Here is a 20,068-nt window from a genome sequence, read left to right as displayed (position 1 = left end):
GGCAGGTCTGGGGTTTGGGGGCAATCTCACTGATTGAGACCCAGTCCCCCAACACCTCTTCTACTGGCCTTGGGAAACTTTGCACAAGGAGACATCCCCAGTCTACTAGCACCTACCTCATGGGCGCTGGGGCAGGTGGGGAAAGGGTGTGTACAGCTCTGGCAATGGGGGAGGCATACCAAAGAATCCAGGGTCAAAGGTTGGGGGAGCACAGACTCAGCAAGCTGGCCCTCTCCTTCCTCTATCCAGATTGAGGTTAGGGTCTTCTCCTCCAGTTGTAACCATTTCTACCTCATTTTGCTGCGTGTTGTACATGGATGTATTTATCTCCTGTCTGACGATGCTCTGCCGTTGTGGTCTGTCTACCTCAGAAGAGACTGTATTTTAAAAGAAAGTACTACACAGTATTAAAGCGATGACATGTGATTTCCAGAGAATTTCTTGGGGGCAGCAGGATGTGGGGAGCCCTCTGGGGAAAACCTGAGCATCCCGGTCTGTGGATACCATTGGTGTGGCTCGGTGGGTGTTTCTGTTACTTGAGCAAAACATTATCATGGAACCTCTCTTATTCAGTCTGCCACAGGAGTTGCTCACTGGGCATTGGGCCCTGAGACTACTAGGTGAAAAGCCACACTCTCAGGCTCTGAAATGGCCCTGGAAAGGGAAGGCCCTCATGCAGTTCTGAGTTCTTAGAGTGTGCCTGGAGATGGGGGCTCCCGGGTGTTGTCCCAGGGTCCGTAACACCAACTCTCTCCAGCTTTGGAGGTCCATACCCCCCTTGCACTCTAGGTGGTATATTGTACACCTGTTTTGTGCAAACACTGCGTGGCACTGAGTATATAGACATGATTAGGCACAGCTATTGTTCTGGAGAGCCCGCAGTGCAGGGTGGGGAAAGCTCAAAAAGAGATCGTTTGAAAATACAGCAGCATAAAGCTGCTTAAGGAGGAGGAACCTTATCAAAATTTTGTTCTCACATTTGGCACAATATTTGGTTCATAGAAGACACTGAATAAATCCTTGAACTAGTTAATTTCCAGATAAGTGTCTTGATGTAGGATACACAGTCTAAAGAATGTCCAGAAAAGATTCTGACCCACGATGGGGGTGGTGGGGTGTCACAAAAATGGACAGGAGGGGATACAAGTGGGCAGAGCTATGGAGGCTGGTGACTGTGTCATAATTTGTTATAAGAGCATGAAGTGAGGGTGAGTGGGGGGAAGTGAGACTGGAGGAGTCTGCTGGGACAGAACCACTGCACCATAAGGACCTCCCATGCCCTGTGAAGAGTTGAGACTCCACGATGAATCTGGTGTGTGTTTGAGTGGGTGGGTGATGGGGGGGGGGCACAACTGATTTATTTTTATTTATTATTTTTAAAAACTTTTAAAAAAATTATTTTTATTTATTTATTCATTTTAGAGAAGACAGACAAAAAGAGAGAGAAGTGGGAGGAGCAGGAAGCATCAACTCCCATATGTGCCTTGACCACACAGGCCCAGGGTTTTGAACCAGCGACCTCAGCATTCCAGGTCGATGCTTGATCCACTGCACCACCACAGGTCAGGCCGGGGCACACCTGACTTAAAAGTTAAGAATTCACACACTGATTAAAGAAATCTTTACTGAATACTTGTGAACTAGTTGTTATGGGGACAACAGATAAACCTTACAGTCTAATGGGGGAGATAGTAAAAAAGGGCAGAGCTGTGGGAATAGATAAGGATGGAGTCAGGGAGGGCCTTCCAGAAGAGACCTATCAGCTGAGGCATGACCTAGGCAGAACAAAGTGCAGGCCAACATCCAAAGGAGAGCAAGAGCCAAGCTTGCTTGGGGAATGGAAACAAATTTAGTGAATGGGGCCCAGTGTGTGTGGAGGGAGGTGGGGGGTGGAGGTGGGGCTTACCTTACTCAGAAGAGAGGGTGAGGGTTTGGATGCCCATGTGGGAGGATGGGGAATGACAGTGTATAAATATTTAGTAGTTAGCTGGTAAGAAGAAAATTTAGATAGTCATTGGATATCAGAGATAATGGACAGGTAGGCGGTCTAGGGCTTCTAATGGAGGATGAGGAGACTTAATGAATTTGAGGCATTAGGGCCAATAGGGCCAATAGCCAGCCCCTCCCAGTCCCAGGGGGACTGAGTCCTACACATCCTGTGGTATTGGGAAACTCCAATTCCTGTTTTTTTTTTTTAAAAACCTCTCAATTTCTGGGTGTTGGGAGATGATCCTCCAACCAATCGCATGTGTTGGAGGTTCCTTCTACATCCCTGGATGCTGGGGGGCCCCTCGCCCCAGTCGCTGAATGTACTAAACCCCTCCTTCCTGCCATCCATGGGTGTTAGCGCCCCTCCCCCACTCATGGGCATTCGGAGTTCCTCCCCCACAGTCGGTGGGTTCGGGTCACAAGCAGGCCATGGCGCAGGCTCCAGCCGGGATCTTAGTCGTGGCCCTAGCACTCTGCGGCTGGGTGCGAGTTCCTGCGGGGGCCACGGACGCCATGGGTCCTCACACAGCCGTCCGTCTGGCTGAGCTACTGACCCCAGAGGAGTGCAGCCATTTCCAGTCGCTCCTGAAGGCGCCAGAGCCGGATGTCAAGGCCGAGCTGGACAGGCTTTCTGAAAACCGATTGGCCCGGGCCGAATCACCGTGGCCCACATCGAGGTCGCAGGGCCGGCAGCAGCGGGAGGTGAAGGACCGGGCAGCTGACCCCGAGGAGGTCTCCGAGGGCTGTCGGGAGCGGCTGGCAGCTTGGCTCTCCGCCGAGGCCCAGCACCTGCCCTGGGACCGCGTGGCCCGGGCCCTGCGGCGCAGCGGCCGCCCGGACGTGGCCTGGGAGTTGGGCAAGAACCTCCACCAGCAGGCGACGCTGCAGCTGCGCAAGTTCGGCCAGCGCTACCTGTGGCCCCGCGCGCCCCTGGCCCCTGCCCCTGCCCCAGCCTCGCGCTCCCGCCGCGCCGCAGGCCCGGACCCTAACTGGGATGAGCTGAAGTTGATTGTAGAGCGACTGCCCCAGGCACCGTACGAGCGCAGCCCCGTGGGCTGGGTCGGGCCGCTGGCTCTCGGCCTCTTCACCGGCTTCATGGGTACACTGGGCGCTGGGGCGCTGCTCATGCTGCTCACGCAGTGGATCACCGGCGGCGATGGCGATGGCGATGGGGAGCCACTCGGCAGCCCTGGCTCTCCCATCACTGCCCGGCGCAAGCCCCGTCGAGGCGCATGGCTGGTGGGAGGCAAAGCCACTCTTGAGTGAAGAGCACCTCGTGTCTCCGGGGGAATGGGCCAACTCGTCCTGGGCCAGATCCTCCTTAACCCTAGTGTTCCCGGCTGTAAAGTAGGGTACAATCCTGGTGGAATGCTACCTTTGACGTATTATAAAAGTAACACAACACACAAAGGAGGGAGCAATCAATCGATTTGCTAGTTGGTTGGAAATGACGGGGCATAGCTAGGGCGCTGTTATAAGAGGAAAGCTCTTTCATCAGTCTAATGGGGCGGGGGGCAGGTAGGAGGCAGACCCTTTCAATTCTTGTCAGTTCCTTATTTCAAAATTATACTTCCACTAAGAGCTACCATTTATTTAGCACTAACTGTGTGCCAGACCCTTAAGCAGTTACATACATTATTTGATCTAATTTTCAAAACCCAAGGCAAGGGTATTAGCTCCATTACATTTATGTCAACTCTGGCTAGGAGTTTCCTAACCATAGCTAGTTATTGGCCTAGTTAGATTTTTAAACCCAGAGCTGCTTGAGCTGCAAGTTATGAGCTCCAAAGGAAATGACCTGTAAGCAGTTAAGAGAACTTGGGAAGCATAATGGGGACTAGACCAAAATGCTGGTTTCTGTTTACTCTGAGCCCTGCTGGAGGGTGTAGGGGGTGACACAACTAGAAGTGTGCCCGATTCCAGAGGCTGCTGCCTCCAAGCTTCTCTCCCCACTTTGGCAAGGCCTCCTGAAGGTCTACAGAGCTCCCAACCTTTTCCACCCACCTGAATAGCTGGGGCACTGCCAGCCCATCCGAGGACATGAGCCTGAGTGAGCCCTCGCACAGACTCTGCTCAGACCAGGTCCCATGTTGCAGGGGAAGGCAAGAGGACCACTGAGGGTTCCTGCTGGGTGGGAGTGCTTGACTTTCCCTCCACCCTTGGCTAAGGGGCTTTGGTGTGAGCAATGACAGAATGACAGGCAATCCAAGAGGAGAGTTGAAAACAAGATTGACGTAACCCTTTATTGCAAATTCTAAAGTAAAAAGATGTACAGTACAAAGTAAAATCGAAAATTCAGACTATAAACTTCCAATCCACTTATACATTCTCATTTCTCAAGCATTTCTGCCATTTCCACATAAACGGAACAGGGAACAAATTGAGGAGTGAGGGAAGGAGATACAGCAAGGGAAAATAATTGTCTAGAATAATCACAAACCCCAGAAGCAAGTGAAAGGAAAGGTATTTTCTCGACCTGCTGTCCTGGTGATGAGAAGCGGGGGTGGTTGGAGCAGTGCAGTTTAAAATGGCTGTCAGAATAGCAGCTTTTATGGTACCATTTCATCTTCCTTAAGTCCAAATAATACTTTGCCCTTCCCTAGTGCCTTTGTCTCTGTATCTCAAAACACTTTACAAAACATTTAGTTAAAGCCTCACAACACCCCTGTGAGGTAGGTCAGTATTATTATCCCCATTTTACAGATGAGGAAACTGAGGCACAGAGAGGTTAAGTGACTTGCCCAAGGCCACACAGCGAGCCAGCGGTTGAGCTGGGGATGGAACAGAGTTCTGTCCCTTTTCTGGAACCACTGGACCCCGCTCCCCTTTACCTATATACATTCTTCACACACATACACACCACATGTGCACACCTGCCCACCCCACCCCACTTAGCCTCTATGTACAGCAAGTAGCAGTGGGGGGCAGGAGCAGGGGGGTGCCTCGGGAGCATAATAACAGAGGAGGAAATCTTGGTAATCTCAAAAAGGGAGTCCAAAAAAAGCACACAGCTGAGCCACAACACAGACTCTGTGCAAACCCTGGGCCCCTCCCACCTAGACTTCCACTTCTCTCCTGATGTCCCCCTGGCTGATCAGTTGCAGCCAATCCTTTAGGGGTGAGGGTACCTGAAAAATGAACAAAGCTTTTTGCAAAACTTTGGGCAACATCTGAGAAAAGAAAAAGGCATCATTACAGAAGATGCCCAGAATCAAGTCAAAGTCACAACCCATGGCAATTGCACCTCCACAGTAGGCCTGGAGGCTGGGGGCCGGGGGAGAATGGGGACTGACCTACCAGCCATTTCTCTCCAAAGTGGAGCTACTGGAGAGGACTAGAGTGGGCACTTCAGAATCCTCCTGAGAGTGTTCCTGGACCAGGAGACATGGCCTAGAAAGGGATGTCCCCAAAGCAGGACAGGGTGAGGAAAGGGGAGGGGTGCCCCTCACCCCTGCACAAATATGAACAAGACCAGCCCTAGTCTGCTGGTTCATCTGTCAGGTGATGGAGGGCAGGGCCCAGCATTAGCTAGCAGAGTGGGGGCTACTGGGCATCATGCATGCCTAAGCTTAGGGGCATTGGGATCGTTTTCACAACCCAGCTGGGTGGCTCACATGATCTCTTGGCGTTCTGCCAGGTGAACTGGTGAGGAAGGCCTTTCATGGCCCAGTAAATGGAGGGATGCCACATGCAATGGAGGAATGTGGGGAGGGGGTCAGGACCTTGCATTTCTCTCCAATCTCTATGTCTCAGCCAGAATTTTGCCAGAGACCTTCTGATTTCTCTCCCATTCCTCTCCTCTCCCCAAAATGTTCTAAGGTCCCAATTCCCAGACCCCTCCCAGGACTCAAGAATTGGGATAGTCAAGCAACAAACACACACCAAGACAGACTTCCCTTGTACAGTAAAAAGGGTCATTTTTATTTTGTTACCTTTTTGGCTTATAGTAGTGACGTATGTTTTGTCACGTCTCATTTAGAGCAGTGTTGGCCTCCATGCATTCACTAATACACTAATCTTCACTACTGGTCTTTTACAAGTTTACATTGGTTACGGCGAGAAATAAAAGAACACTGTCGTTCAGGGGCTTTGACTGGGAGTTTCTGTTTCTCTTTCCCAGGTCAACTTCTGGTGCCAAAAGAGGCTCATTAAGAGAGGAGTGGGATTGGTCATGCTGACTTGCGAAGTCTTTCCTGCTCTTGCCCTCTACTTTAAATTGTGGACTCTTCTTATCCTAAGCAACAAGGTTAAGAAAAGAGGGGAAAGTGTTTTTCACAAACCAGCAACCATGTCAGCTGCTGCTCAGTGGCTTTGGCTCTGCATTTTAAATTTATAGCATCACATGTCTTTTTGCTTTTTGTCCTTTTTTTAAAGGTTGATTGTGGAGTATAAATACTGCACCAAGGACCTGGCTACAAAAAATAAATATTTATATTTATATATCTATATCTATATATATATGTATATATATATATATGTGCAGTGATACTGTGGCTGCTGCTGCTTTTTGATTGGCTTTGTTAATATTTGGCAAAGCATTGCCACTTACCCACTCAGTGAAGACGCACAGAAACGTCATCACTGATTCTTTCAATTCAATGCCTGTTTACTGTGGGTATAAACTGCTGGTGATGGTGTCATTTACTACCAAAGAAGTGTGGAGCAGGGTGGGTGAGTGAGAGTGTGAGTGAGTGAGTGGGTGGGTGGAGGGATGGTGGGGAGGGAAAAGGTGGGAAATGTTAAAAGAAAAGTGAAACTTCAAATAGAGTGCAGGTGGTTTCTTCCCTGTGAAGCTGGCTGATGGGTATCAGATACCAAGGCCCATGTGTGTGTGACTGAGGAGACAGCCTGCTGGGCTGATATCAAGGTTTAGGGGGGAGAAAAAAGTCAGCTCTCAGAAAAGCCTCATTCATATGCTCTAGTAGCTTAATGACATCACTAGCATGAGCACTTGGAGTACCGAGTGGGATCTTATAGCTAGCTCTGTTGCCAATCTCAAACCTAAGAACAATGATGAAGTTTAGCCAAATCTTGCATAGAAGTGGTTAGGATTTATTACACATTGGAACAAAAATATATATTTGTTGTTGTTTTGGAAAAGACCATTAACAATAAAAATTTTTTTGTCTGTCTGTTTGGTTTGGGGATGTACATTGGCTGACAGCATTTAAGTTCTAAGAAGCAAGAAAAGTATAAAAATAAAAATAAATATGACAATGGCATAAGCCAGAAGCCATTTCCTATTTACTAAGTTAATAATTTGTATTTACAAAAAGGCATGCCGAGAAAATAAAGTGATATATTACAGTATTTATAATTCTCTTAAAAAGAATAACCACACGTCAGCTTCTGTTTTGTGCTGTTTATGATGTATCCTGTACATGTTACTAAACATTCGTCCTAGCAGTTACCAGGGCCACTGAAAGAAATGCCTTCCCAACCCAATATTGGGTGTAGTACAAAAGTTCTACAGGTGATGCTGCAGAAGCAGGCTTACAAGAGCTGGATAGCATCGAATGGTCCAACGAGACAGAAAGCTCTGCTTACTGACTTGCTGTGGTTTGTTCTACGCAAAACTAGTCAGGTGGACTATGAAAATACATCCAAAGTGCTTCTACTCAAGTCAGATTGGTTTGTCTGATTATGGGTTTTTTTTACCCCCTCTATTATATGGTTTAGGAAGAACTTATTTTGATTTGGTTTGCAAGCTCAAGTCTCTCCTTATCCTTTGTATAGACTTCCTGACACATTCAACTGCAGCATCTTGGCTTTGAAATCTAGTCATCAGATGAGAAACCCCTGGACTAAAAAATTATCTTCCTTAAAGTAAAACATGGAATGGAAGATAGGACGCTCCCCCCAAAGCCACCCTCTAATGACAATGGACAGGTCGCTAAGCAGATAGCAAAACTGGCTAAAAGAGAATGCTCTGGGGAAAGCTGAAACATCTTAAGAGTTAATATTAAATCACTTTTTCATGAGAACCAGTGCAATAAAGAAATCAATTGGGCTTGTTTCAGAGGCGGCTCCATCTCTACCTCAGGTCCCACTAGTGACGATTTAGTCTAACAGTAACTGAAAGAAACCACAGCCGTAGCCCCAATGCTGCTGCCCTCACCCACCTCTGTGGGTAAGGGAAGCTCTACTTGGTGGAAAATGTGATGGAAGCAGGAGGAACCATGCAGTGTGTGAGCTTGTGACCCCTCGGAAGAGAGGCCCGTTCAGAATACCAGAGCCCCTCGCCATGTGGACTCAAGCCTGGAGAAAGCCACAACGCAGAAGGACATGACTCTAAATGAAGTGAGCACCCCTTTACCCCCATGAAAGGTTGTTTTAAGTTCCCCAAATCACCCCAGAGAGATAACATGCTACTCTGAATAGCATTTTTACCTCTACCCCAAATAAGGTCAGTTCTCCAGTATGAAGGCTCAACAACCATCATAAATACTGCAAAATACAAATGAACTTTTTTTTTGATTTTTGTTTTTAGCCCTAGGATTTGGTTTTACAGTGACATTATTAATACAAGCCATTTGAGATCAAGGTTTCCCCATACGGGACACAGAGCAGCAATAAACAGTTCATCTTTCAAAATGTGCAACAATGGCTGTATGTTAGAGATGTCTGTTAAACATATACACACAACGGATCCATCTGCTTGTTGGACTGGGTTTGTTTTGTTGGTAGTGGTCAATTTGTTGGTTATGTTTCCCTACCCAGAAGGTGTATGAAAGACTTCTAAGAATTCATAAAGAATTGCAGTGGGTATGAAACTCTTACCATTTTTTCCTCCAAATACAGTGAACGGTGCAGGGCTAGGTCCTGTCCAAAGGCTGACCCAGTGCGGGGGACAGGATTAGTAGTGTCCTGTGGTGTATGGTTCTCATGCATGACTTCTAATCACGGCATGCCATCATGCAAATCATTTCTACGCATTGAACAAGCACAATGTTTGGAATCGGCCTGAGCAAGTCCTCCTCAGCCTGAAGAAACCTGATTATTTTCCCCCACCCATCTCCAAACCACATGAAGTCCATGTGGAGAAGATGTGGTTTATGTCAAAGAAACTGACAATTAAATGACATGGGCTAAATGTATGTGTGTATTTTTTTTTTTTTTTTTTTTGCTGTTTAGCTTAACTAATGTAAGAATGCAAATATAGTTTGCATGAACAAACAAACTTTTAAAGTGATGCTTTCTGCTTCTGAGAATCAACAAAATGAAAAAATAAAATCCATTTGGCTGCAATGGAAATATGCTGCTCCCGGCAGCCTCTCCTCTGTTTTTGTATCCTGTTTAGTTTGTCCTAAGTTGCATTGACTGATGTGGAACATGCAGTAACCACCTGCCCAAGCATTAGAAAATCTGTGAGTTCAGGGAGCAGGGTCCTTTGCCCTGGGCAGGTCACTGCTCAAGATGCAACTGTGTTACATGGTAAGCAGACTACGTTTGGTATAGATCTTCAGGGTAAAGTGTCTCCACAGCTGTTCTGCATTGATAATAATCAGGAAGTTTGTAAACAATCTTTCACTTGCAAGTTTTAAATCTGTACAATATTTAATTTTTGCTTTTCTTTAACACTTAGATTCTCTGACCTCTTTTTGTCTTTTGGCTCTTTCCCTTCTTCCTTCCTCTGCCCGTTGCTGTTTCTCCTTCTCAGGTTTAGTTACACTGTCATAGGATGGGAGGGAGGCTGTAGACGGGGTGCTCTCCTTTTTCTCTCGGTGTGTGCCTCCATTCTCCAGCTTATTGGAAGTTATCTTTTTGCAAATGAAGCCCCGCCTTGCTAAATGTCCCCGGTAGGCACGCTGCAGGACCACTGCTGACACCTCTTCCTGTTTGCGCCGCAATGTGGTTGTGATTGGCTCATAAGACACTTTGGAAGGATTGGATGCCACAAACCGTTCCTCCATCTGCTGCCGGAGGATGTCCAATTCCCCGCTGTCTCCCAGGACCCGCTTGGTGAAGGCAAAAAGGATGTCCAAGCAGTGGATGCGATCCCCGCTGACCATGGGCAGATCCATGGCAATGAGCTCAATGGTGTTGGGCTTGGGCACTCGGAGAGGATGCTCCAAGGCATCTGCAAAGTCTGCCAGCTTACAGTACTCGATGAACTGGGTGGCATCAGGGTCAAACTTCTCCCAGATCTCATAGAAGGTCTCAAAGTCGTCCTCACTCAGAGGGTCTGCACTTTCCTCTGTGGCTACACTGAAGTTCTCCAAGATGATGGCAATGTACATGTTCACAACAATTAGGAAGGAGATGATGATATAGCTTACAAAGAAGAAGATGCCCACTGAGGGGTTACCGCAGTCTCCCTTAAAGCCACTCCCTGGGTGTTCCTTATCCAGACTGCAGTCAGGGGGACGGTTTAGGATGGGCAGTAGCAGGCCATCCCACCCGGCTGAGGTTGTGATCTGAAATAGGCAGATCATGCTGTTGCCAAATGTCTCAAAGTTGAACATATCATCAATGCCAGCCTCATGCTTCACATATGCAAAATTGGACATCCCAAAGATGGAAAAGATGAACATGACCAGGAAGAGCAGAAGGCCGATGTTGAACAGAGCAGGCAAGGACATCATTAAGGCAAAGAGCAGGGTACGAATCCCTTTGGCGCCTTTAATCAGACGCAAGATGCGCCCAATACGGGCCAATCGGATGACTCGGAATAGGGTTGGGGAAACAAAGTATTTCTCAATTATATCAGCCAGGAACATTCCTAAGAAGAGGAAGAGAAGAATGTTACTGAGAGTGGAGATGTCCTTTCTCGTTACTTATGTCACCTGGAATTACTGAACCCTTAAGTTCAAAGGACTTTATAGAATGAGTGCCTAAATTCAATCTGAACTTTTGTGATAAAAAAAAAAATCACATATATCAAACATATGAAGTAGAGAAAACAATAAATTAGACACCTATATACCTAATACCCAGGTTTTAGAGATGCTAGCATTTCACTAAATTGCTTTCTTTTCCCAGAAGCACCCACAGTCCTGAAGATGGTATGTGTCATTGTGGTGTCATTATGATTTTGCTACATATGAATCCATATATAACATTTAGATTGCATATTACTATGCTTAAGGAATTAAAATTATTATTTTTTTTAATTTCTACCTTGCTTCTGAGATATAACATTGTGAGATCAATCTCTGGTGTTAAAATAATTTTAGATAATTCATGATAATGGTTGAATTTCATAAATAGGTCCTCATTTTTCTGTTTTCCCACTTAAGGATAATTAGTTTTTTCAGATCTGTGCATGCATGGCTTTCTGAGGTGTTATCAATTCCTCTCCAAGATACTATCAAATTTCCATATCCACAAACAATGAATGAGAGACCCTCCCTCTACCTTATGACTTCACTACCCTTTGGCTGTGATGTCTTAGTTGTTCCAAATATCAGCAATTTTCAAAGTATTTTCTTCCTGGCTCTGAAAAGACATTTTTTGGGGGGGGTTTCTCAGTGTCCCGTGTTCATACCCTACCAAATGAGTCTAGAAAACTAATGAGACCTCTCATGAGTGGCTTTTAACTCAGAGCTATTATATTTTGAAACAAGTATCAGCATATAAAAATGTCAAGGCATTAGTAGGAAACAAAAGTAGGTGGTGAGAAGGTACAAGTCAGAGGGGTTTTTTCTGTTCACATTCATCCAGGGGTCCACCTTTACCAGATTGTTTGCCTTAAAACTACAGAGCAATAATGGGAACCCAGCAAGGGGCCACAGAAGGAAGAGGAGAAGAAAAGGTTGGGAAATGACAGCTGCAGGGAAGGCAATGACATGGTCTCTTCCTTCAGTGCCTTCTCTTGCTGTTGAGGCCCTTTTGAGACAATAGGGATTTACTTTAAATAAAAATAAAAATATCTTTCAACCATAAGGATTGGGGTAATGAACTGCAGAAGGCTATGGAATTGCCTTATTTGAAGGTTTTAAGCTAGGTAAGAATTTTTCAGGATTCTTTCAGGAAGGGACAAGATGCACTAAGTTCAAAGTAGGCCAGTTAACCTCTTGGGGTTTCATCTGGAACTAGAATTCCATGGGGTGTTTGAGCTTCCAAGAAAATCTCTACCTCAGCCGGGACCCAAGATGATTCCTCAGCTCTCTTCGCTTCTCAATTCAGCCATAACCAGTGACATAAGAAGTCAGGTAACATATGTAACACTTGCTGTCCATGTATGTGGGCAAGTAGGGCTTCAGCGAGAAGATATATGAGTGAGGTTTGGTAGGATGAATGTGTGATTGTCTCCAGAGAAAAGGAGAGCGAGATCAGGCAGACAGCAACCCAGGGAGTAGAACACCATCTACGGGGTCCTTTGGGAGGTTCCAGGGCTAGTTGTACTCCAGATCCTCTTAATTTAAAAAGATGATTTCTATACTTTTGTTTTTTGTGGGTTTTTTTGCAGTATATCTTCCTTTATGGATCCAGGGTGCTCCAAATTCTATACTTTTGTTTCTGAACAAATCAATATTTAATAAAAATTCTAATCATCAAAATCTTTCTTTCTGAGTACCCTCTGGGAATAGGGAATATGGTTTGGTCTGCGGATTTTCCATCCTACTCAATGGTGGGTGGGCAGAAAAGTTCAAGCATGGTGGACAAGAGCAGCATTGCCCATACATGTTTTCTGGGAGATGAGGAATGTGTGCTTATACTCTGCTTGCTCACTTACTAGTCCCATGTTTCAGTAACTGCTTTGTGCTTACTGATACTCATAGGGTTGTTGTGAGGGTTATATAAACTAAAACACAGAGAGCACTTAGAATGGGCAGCACACAGTATATATTCCATTAAAATGTAAGACATCAAAAAAAAAAAGTAAGACATCATTCTTATAACTTGAAAAAGGGTGTTGTGATCAAATAAAAGTAGGATAGTGTATTAAACAATTCTTTACTACAGGACTTTCAAGAGCCTTTCATAGGCTACTGTGCTCTGTGACCCTCCCCAGGGGAATTCAATGTACAGTGCTGCTCAAAGTAATTTCATTATAGGATTCTTTTCTTGGGGAAGATGGATGATGGGATTAGTGTTCCATGTATCAACACACACTTGGACATGGTGCTCCTGAGGACAGAACTAGAAAGTGGCATAGGCCAAGGTAAATGGTTGCTACATTCTGTTTCCATAGTTACTACCTCAATAAACCAACCTGTCCACTAGAGTTCTGGAGCTGGTTGCCATGGGTCTAGGGCACTATCTCTGTAAGCCTAAGTCAGTCAAACCTACCAAGGCCGTGTTTCACTATTCAGAATGCCTTTTAGGAAGGCAAGGAAACATTTTGGGAGAGCAATCAATAAATAGGACAGCATTTCTTCTGTCTGCCAGGACATCACCCCTTTCATGCCACAGCTGCTGTTAAAAAACAACAACCCAAGTTCGGCCTCTGCTACCTCTGAGTTGAATGACCTTAACATCTTTACAGTGAAGATAATAAAACAGCTTGCTTCCTGGGTTGTCATAAGGATCAAATGAGATAATGCAAGTGAAAGAACTCTCACAGTGTACTTGGCACAGAGTAAAATCTCAGTAAAATGAGCACTGACATCATCATCAGCACCACCAGTATCACCACCACCAGAATTTTCCTAGACCATCGCATTAATATCCAATCTAATAATCTCTTACCATTTCTTTTCCCACTTTATACTGCTATTATAGCTATACTTTTAAGATCAGTTTCTTTTACCTTTCTTGTTAGACTCTAAACTTAAAGCAAAAACCAAATCTAATCTTTTTTCCCCCCTTCAACCAGAATTCATAATCCAAGACTACTACAAACACTAAATAGAAACACACCAACCACATCACCAGCTGGGCAGGCCCACAACATGACCTGTGGGCTTCGACTACAAGAGCAGCCAGTCTGCCCTTCAGACCTGTGTAACTCATTGCTCTCCCAGGAATCTTGTCCTCAAGGCCGCGCAGGTCTCTTTTTCCCTTCCCCACTTGCCCTACTCACCCACAATGGAGAGGATGACTACCACGAAGTCAAAGATGTTCCAGCCAATGGTGAAGTAGTAGTGCCTCAAGGCAAACATTTTGAGCACACACTCACAGGTGAAGAAGATGACGAAGACCAGGTTAATCCAGTAGAGAATGTTCTCCATCTGCTTGCTCTGAGTATCTGTCTCCACCATCATTGTCACCATATTAAGGCAGATGAGCATCATGATAACAATGTCAAAGGCTTGTTGAGTAACAAAATCAAAGACGATACCTTGGATTTTGTTCTGGGCGGGGGGTAAAGAGGGAGAAAAGATATAAAAGGATTTGTGAAAACCTTTCTAGGCAGACTGGAAGTTGCCATCTGTTGATCAGAGCACTCTGCTTTTTCTATAATACAAGCCTACTCGACCCTGCTACTCTCTCAGGATGTCAGGAGCATGGACAGACCCCAACATCACTCTTACGTCACCAAAAATTTTCTAAAATTGCCACTCTCTTCTTTTGCATTTATGCCATCACACTTCTAGATGTCTCCTCCCCTCTCCAGCTGCTCTTTTTCAGTCTCATTTGCTGGCCATTTCTTCTCTTACTTAATTTTTTTCTTTCTCTAGGTTTTCTCCCCAGGAAAGCTCACATATTCCTACTGCTTACATAATATCTACCGTATTTCCCCATGTATAAGATGCTTCCATGTGTAAGACACACCTTAATTTTGGGGCCCGAAATTTGAAAAAAGATGTATTACATAAAGTTATTGACCTCAAGTTTTATTCATCATAAAATTCATACAACTCCTCATCACTGTCAAAACTCCCATCCATTAGCTTGTCCTCATCTGTGTCTGATGACGAATCACCGTCTTCATATATTGCCTCGTCCTCAGTTCTATCTATGGCATTTGAAATGCCACACTTCTTAAATTACTTGACAACGATCTCAATCTTGATCTTTTCACCCAGGTACAAACTTCTCTGATAGTTGGGTTTCTTCACTCTTCCTGCTGGTGTCAAATTGTCCCCAGAAGACTTCGTCCACTGGTTCCATTTGTCTCTCATGGCAGCTTTGATGGGTTTGTTAATGCTGACATCAAGTGGTTGGAGCTGGGATGTCAAGCCTCCAGGTTTAACAGCAAGTTTTGTTTTTTGCCTTGCAGCAATCTTTTGTTTTTTTGTTATGTGTGCCCTGAACTGATCAAGCACTAATAGGGCAGGTTTGTGTAAGAGCCCATCTGGTCTTCTTCTCCAGACTTTCTCAAATCAGATCTTCACCCCATCCTGATCCATCCAAACCTTGTCATGAACGTGTACTATCACTCCTCAAAGAGTTTTTTTTTTTTTGGCATTGTTTTGCCTTTGAAAATCAGCAAAAGAGGCAGCTTGGTTTTGTCGGCACAACAAGCTAGAACAACAGTATAATGGTTCTTTTCATGTCCACTTGTCTTCACAGTTACAGTTTTCACATTCTTTGTATCAACAGTTCTGTTACATGGGGGGGGGGGGACTTCGTCCATATTTGCTATCTGTCCCAACTCAAACTGATGTGTCTTCCGACATTAAATGACAAAATGATGAAATTCAGGGACCTTCTGCTCATAGCTTTCAGGCATCTTTTGGGCAAGTCTGGTGAGTATACACATGTTTAGTCTATTCTGTTTCATGAACCTGAAGCACCAGTTGTGTCCTCCTTTGAGATCAGTAACTTCTTTTTCATCAGCAATTCTTCTTGCCTCATGCTGAACCATCTTTGTGGACACAGGAATTCCAATTGCCCTTTGCTCTTCAACCCATATCTTTAATTCCCTCTCTAAATCAGGCCATTTTGCTGACTTGCCTCTCATGGCCTTCTTCTGCTGTGGCGTTCTCAGTAGGGTTTCTTCTTCCCGTAGCCAGTCTCGGATTGATTTCTCAGTTGGAGGAGGACCAAACTTACACTCCAGCAGCACGATTTCCATTCACTTTTGCAAACTGGATCACTTTCAACTTGAATTCAGCACTGTACGAAACTCTTTTCTGAGCCACTTCTGGGCAGAATGTGGCAGAACGTAATCTACCATAATATACAGGTAACAAGTCCAAAACAATGAGTGCAAAGACAACAAGCGCAAAAAAGCAGGAATTACAAGTAATAAAATCTATAATAATGAGCGCAAAAACAAGTGCAAAAAAGCGGGAAATGCAAGTAAAAAAACTACAACCACTGTATAAGATGTCCCCAGTCTTTAGACTCCAAATTTTTTGAAAAAGGGTGTGTCTTATACATGGGGAAATATGTTATGTACTTAACATTTCTCAAGGTCTTCTCAGTCCATATCATCCCTCTGAATTCCTTTGTTGCTTAGTTGACATATTTCCTTGATGACTCATAAGCATCTCAAACTTGACAAGTCCAAAGCAGAACTGAGTCCTTTCCCTGCCCTCACCTGATTTGTTCCCTGTCATCTCAAGTATACATTCAGTCTCTAAACAAGAAATTGGAAGGTCATCCTTTTCTCTTTCCTCAGCCTCATCATCCCCCATTTAATCCATTGCAGGTCCTATTGGTTCTTTCTCCAAAAATGTAACTTGAATTCATCCACTTCACTGTACTTCCGTTGGCCCTACTCTAGCTTAAACCACCATCATCTTTCACCTGGACTTCTAGAAGAGTTCCTAATTAGTCTTCCTGCTTCCTCTTACCCTCATCCAATGCAACCTCCACACAGCAGCAAGGGTGATTATTGAAAAACAAATGAACTTACAAATCTTCAATAGTTTCTCACTGGGCTTGCAACAAAATTCCCATTGTTAAACCTAGCTTAAAAATGCCTTTCACAGTCTGGTCCTGCTCATGTCATGCACCTTCCTCTAGCTCATCACCACCTGGCCACACTAATCTTTCCTGCTTTTAGAGCCTTATTTGATTTTCCAGGATCTCTTTCCCCAACGTTTTGGTTGCTTCTCATCCACTCAAGTAGACCATCCCTAGTGAGGCTTTCTCTGACTACTCTTTGGAGGTAGATTCCCCCACCCTAAGCCTCCATTCTTCTCTGTCATGGCCTTCCAGTTAATTTTTTCTCACAACATTGCACATTCTATAATAGCCAGTTGCTTATTTATTGGTCTATATCCCCACTATATATTATAAGGTCCATGATAGCAGGGGCTAAATTTGTTTTAAAGATTTTATTTATTTTTGAGAGGAGAGAGAGAAGGGGGGAGGAGCAGGAAGCATCAACTCCCATATGTGCCTTGACCAGGCAAGCCCAGGGTTTCAAACCAGCGACCTCAGAGTACCAGGTAGATGGTTTATCCACTGTGCCACCACAGGTCAGGCATGGTTAAATTTTCTTCATCACTTATGTTTAGTGGCTGGTAAACAGTAGATCTATAACTACAGTAAATTGTCACTTAATGTCGACAGGTTCTGTGACTTTAAACAAAGCGGCTCATAACAAAACTAATTTTTACTAATTACCATAGGCTAATTGATATAAACAAAAGTTCTTACTTATCTTATTGATGTTATAATGCAACCACTGTTGAACAAAAGAATGTTATTGGAGGATCTGCCATCTCTGCTGAATGAGTGCTAATCACTATAACTGTTTCTTACTACACTGAGCGTTTATATTTTAGTGTGGAAGAAAACACTCAGGTTTCCACATGCAAAGTACTGAAGAGAACTTTAGAAATGTTAACTCTCTTCCATCCATTCCTTCTAGGCCCATTTCTATCACAGAATGGAAACTCTAACATCAAAGAAATAAAAATTTTCTTAAGATCTCCCTGACTTTTTTAAAAGTACCCAGGTACTTGAGTTTGTGCTTATTTTCAGAATTACTTTAACTTGTGGTTTTCAGACAACTAAGTTCTGCAAAAAGCCCTAGGGTTTCCTTTTCTTTAGTTTGGTGAGGCAGGTGTGCCAGGTGTGGGGTGAGCAGGGAACACACTCTGGGACTCCCACTCTTGATTCAAACAAGAAGCTCTAGTTTTATTTTTACTAAATAGACTGCCAGGTGAACACTTATTTTAAATGTTCTGCAGGGTGCTGTGTGTGTGTGTGTGTGTGTGTGTGTGTATGTGTGTGACAGAGATAGAGAGTCAGAGAGAGGGACAGGTAAGGACAGACAGGCAGGAAGGAAGAGAGATGAGAAGCATCAATTCTTCGTTGAGGCTCCTTAGTATTCTTAGTTGTTTATTGATTGCTTTCTCATATGTGCCTTGACGGGGGGTGGGTCCTACAGCAGAACGAGTAACCCCTTGCTCAAGCCAGTGACCCTGGGTTCAAGCCAGTGACCTTGGGCTTCAAGCCAGAGACCTTTGGGATCAAGCAAGCAACCTCATGCTCAAGCCAAATGAACCTGCATTCAAGCCTCTGACCTCAGAGTTTCGAACCTGGGTCCTCTGTGCCCCAGTCCAATGCTATATCCAATGCGCCACCGCCTGGTCAGGTTCTTTTGTTTGGTTTTTTAAAGTGACTTTAAATGCAAGTTACAGAGGAGGGAACTCTGAGCCTGGTCTCTGGGGTCTGTGTCCCGCCCAGCTGGCTCCATGGCTTCGGGAGCATCTCTTTCTCTGCAGCAAGAGGACAACCACCAAGAGCAGGTAAGGCAGAATCCCAGTCCCCAAGTCTGTTTCACAAAAGGCTCAGTTCAAGGAGGAAATAGGATCTCGAATTCTCCTGGTTTTACTCTCTCCGGGTCCTTCTAATAACCTGAAGCATTATTTCAGCTTCCAGGCACATCCTTGCAGAGACTGACTTGTTGGGTAGAGAGCTGAGAAAATAATGACCAAACCTATTCATACTGGTAGGAAAGAGATCAGCTTTCATTTTCACTTTCCTCTGTGTATTTGTACTTGTGTCTTAAAACCTGTCTCTGCCAGGGTCAGAACCAATGTGGTTAACATGCCAATTCTCTGCTACTGCCCAAGGAAGGCTCAGAGACAAGGTCAAGCACAAATGTAAAAGCTATCCCATACCTTCATTCCTGTTCTGCTGTGCTTAGATCTTCCAGGTGGGGCAGCTAGGAGAGGGTTAGAGGGCACAGGCAGCCTATCACTTACCCCTTTTCTTCCTCTGCAGTAACCTCATCAGTGTCTTTTTCCACATGAAGCCTCACCCTGCCCTCAGCCTGCACAATGCACTCACCAGGGGACGGGGAATGGGTTTCTGTGGTTTCTTTGATCCCAGCTTTTTCATGGCATTGTAGTACTTCTTCTGTTCCTCAGTCATGAAGATGTCTTGACCTCCAAAGTAAAGAAGGGAAAAGAGAACGAGCAATTACAATGGGCTCTCAAGTGCTCTGGGTTTGGAACTTGCAGGTTCAATACTGAAACAGACCTAAGGAAGACTTATCCCTTGCCTTTCCTTGATTTTAGATTTTTATTTATTCATTTTTAGAGAGGAAAGAGAGAGAAAGAGAGAAGGGGGGGAGGAGCAGGAAGCATCAACTCCCATGTGCCTTAGCCAGGCAAGCCTGAAGTTGCAAACTGGCCACCTCAGCATTCCGGGTAGCACTTTATCCACTGCGCCACCACAGGTCAGGCCCACCCTTGCCTTTCCTGAAATCAGTTCAGCTAATTGTTGTCCCAGAGTGAGGTAGATCTGGGACAACTGTTATAATTCAGAGAAACCTGCCTTTGTTTTCAGGTTGGGTTTTCTGAGATCTGCTAGGAAGAAAGGAAATGAACTATCCAATTACAGACTCAGGGAAGGGTTAAACTTAAGAGCAGTGACTTTGAAGACAGTCACATTTCACTGGTTCTTAAATTTTTTTCGGCTTGCTTTCTTAACAGAATTCTAGGGGAAAAAAAAATTAAAATAAAAGGATTTTTCACATTCTGGAAAATGGCTCATTTATTTCTGACAACATTAAAAATGTAGAAATTCTGGTATAAAAAAAAATTTGGGGAGTTCTTTGTAGAATGTTGCAACAGACTTGATTTATAAAATGAATAATGAGTAATCTTTTCAATTTGCTTTGGAAAATTATTAACCACCTGGGACAAATAAGGACGTGAACTTTTAAAGGACAGTCTCTCAAACCCCAGTTCCTAGTAGTACCCAGGGATTAACATGGATAGTTAGTTATACTCTAAACAATTTCTACTTCTCACTACAGCTATTCATGTGCTTTCATTTTCAC

At 44.6% G+C, this 20,068-nt stretch overlaps 2 protein-coding genes across 6 annotated transcripts in view; one reads left to right on the top strand and one right to left on the bottom strand.

The window, feature by feature from the left end:
- Positions 1 to 2,418: 2,418 nt before the first annotated feature.
- On the top strand, positions 2,419 to 3,340 carry TMDD1 (transmembrane and death domain 1). The gene is given in 2 exon segments (XM_066252626.1): positions 2,419 to 3,207; positions 3,209 to 3,340. Coding segments are annotated over 2 exon segments (921 nt in total).
- An 861-nt stretch (positions 3,341 to 4,201) lies between these two features.
- The window catches only part of SCN8A (sodium voltage-gated channel alpha subunit 8), a 265,318-nt gene continuing 249,451 nt past the window's right edge, over positions 4,202 to 20,068 (bottom strand). For all 5 annotated transcript variants that reach the window (XM_066265290.1, XM_066265307.1, XM_066265314.1 and 2 more), the window contains 3 exons: positions 19,072 to 19,176; positions 13,958 to 14,228; positions 4,202 to 10,711 (listed from right to left, as the gene is read on the bottom strand). In XM_066265290.1, the coding sequence (XP_066121387.1) occupies positions 9,564 to 10,711; positions 13,958 to 14,228; positions 19,072 to 19,176 (1,524 nt within the window). In that variant the 3' untranslated portion in view covers positions 4,202 to 9,563. The remainder of the gene's footprint in view (positions 10,712 to 13,957; positions 14,229 to 19,071; positions 19,177 to 20,068) is intronic.

This window comes from Saccopteryx bilineata, chromosome 1, assembly GCF_036850765.1.
Source record: "Saccopteryx bilineata isolate mSacBil1 chromosome 1, mSacBil1_pri_phased_curated, whole genome shotgun sequence".
Taxonomy (NCBI): domain Eukaryota; kingdom Metazoa; phylum Chordata; class Mammalia; order Chiroptera; family Emballonuridae; genus Saccopteryx; species Saccopteryx bilineata.
Note: the sequence above shows the minus strand (reverse complement) of the source record. Positions and strands in the feature narration are given on the sequence as shown.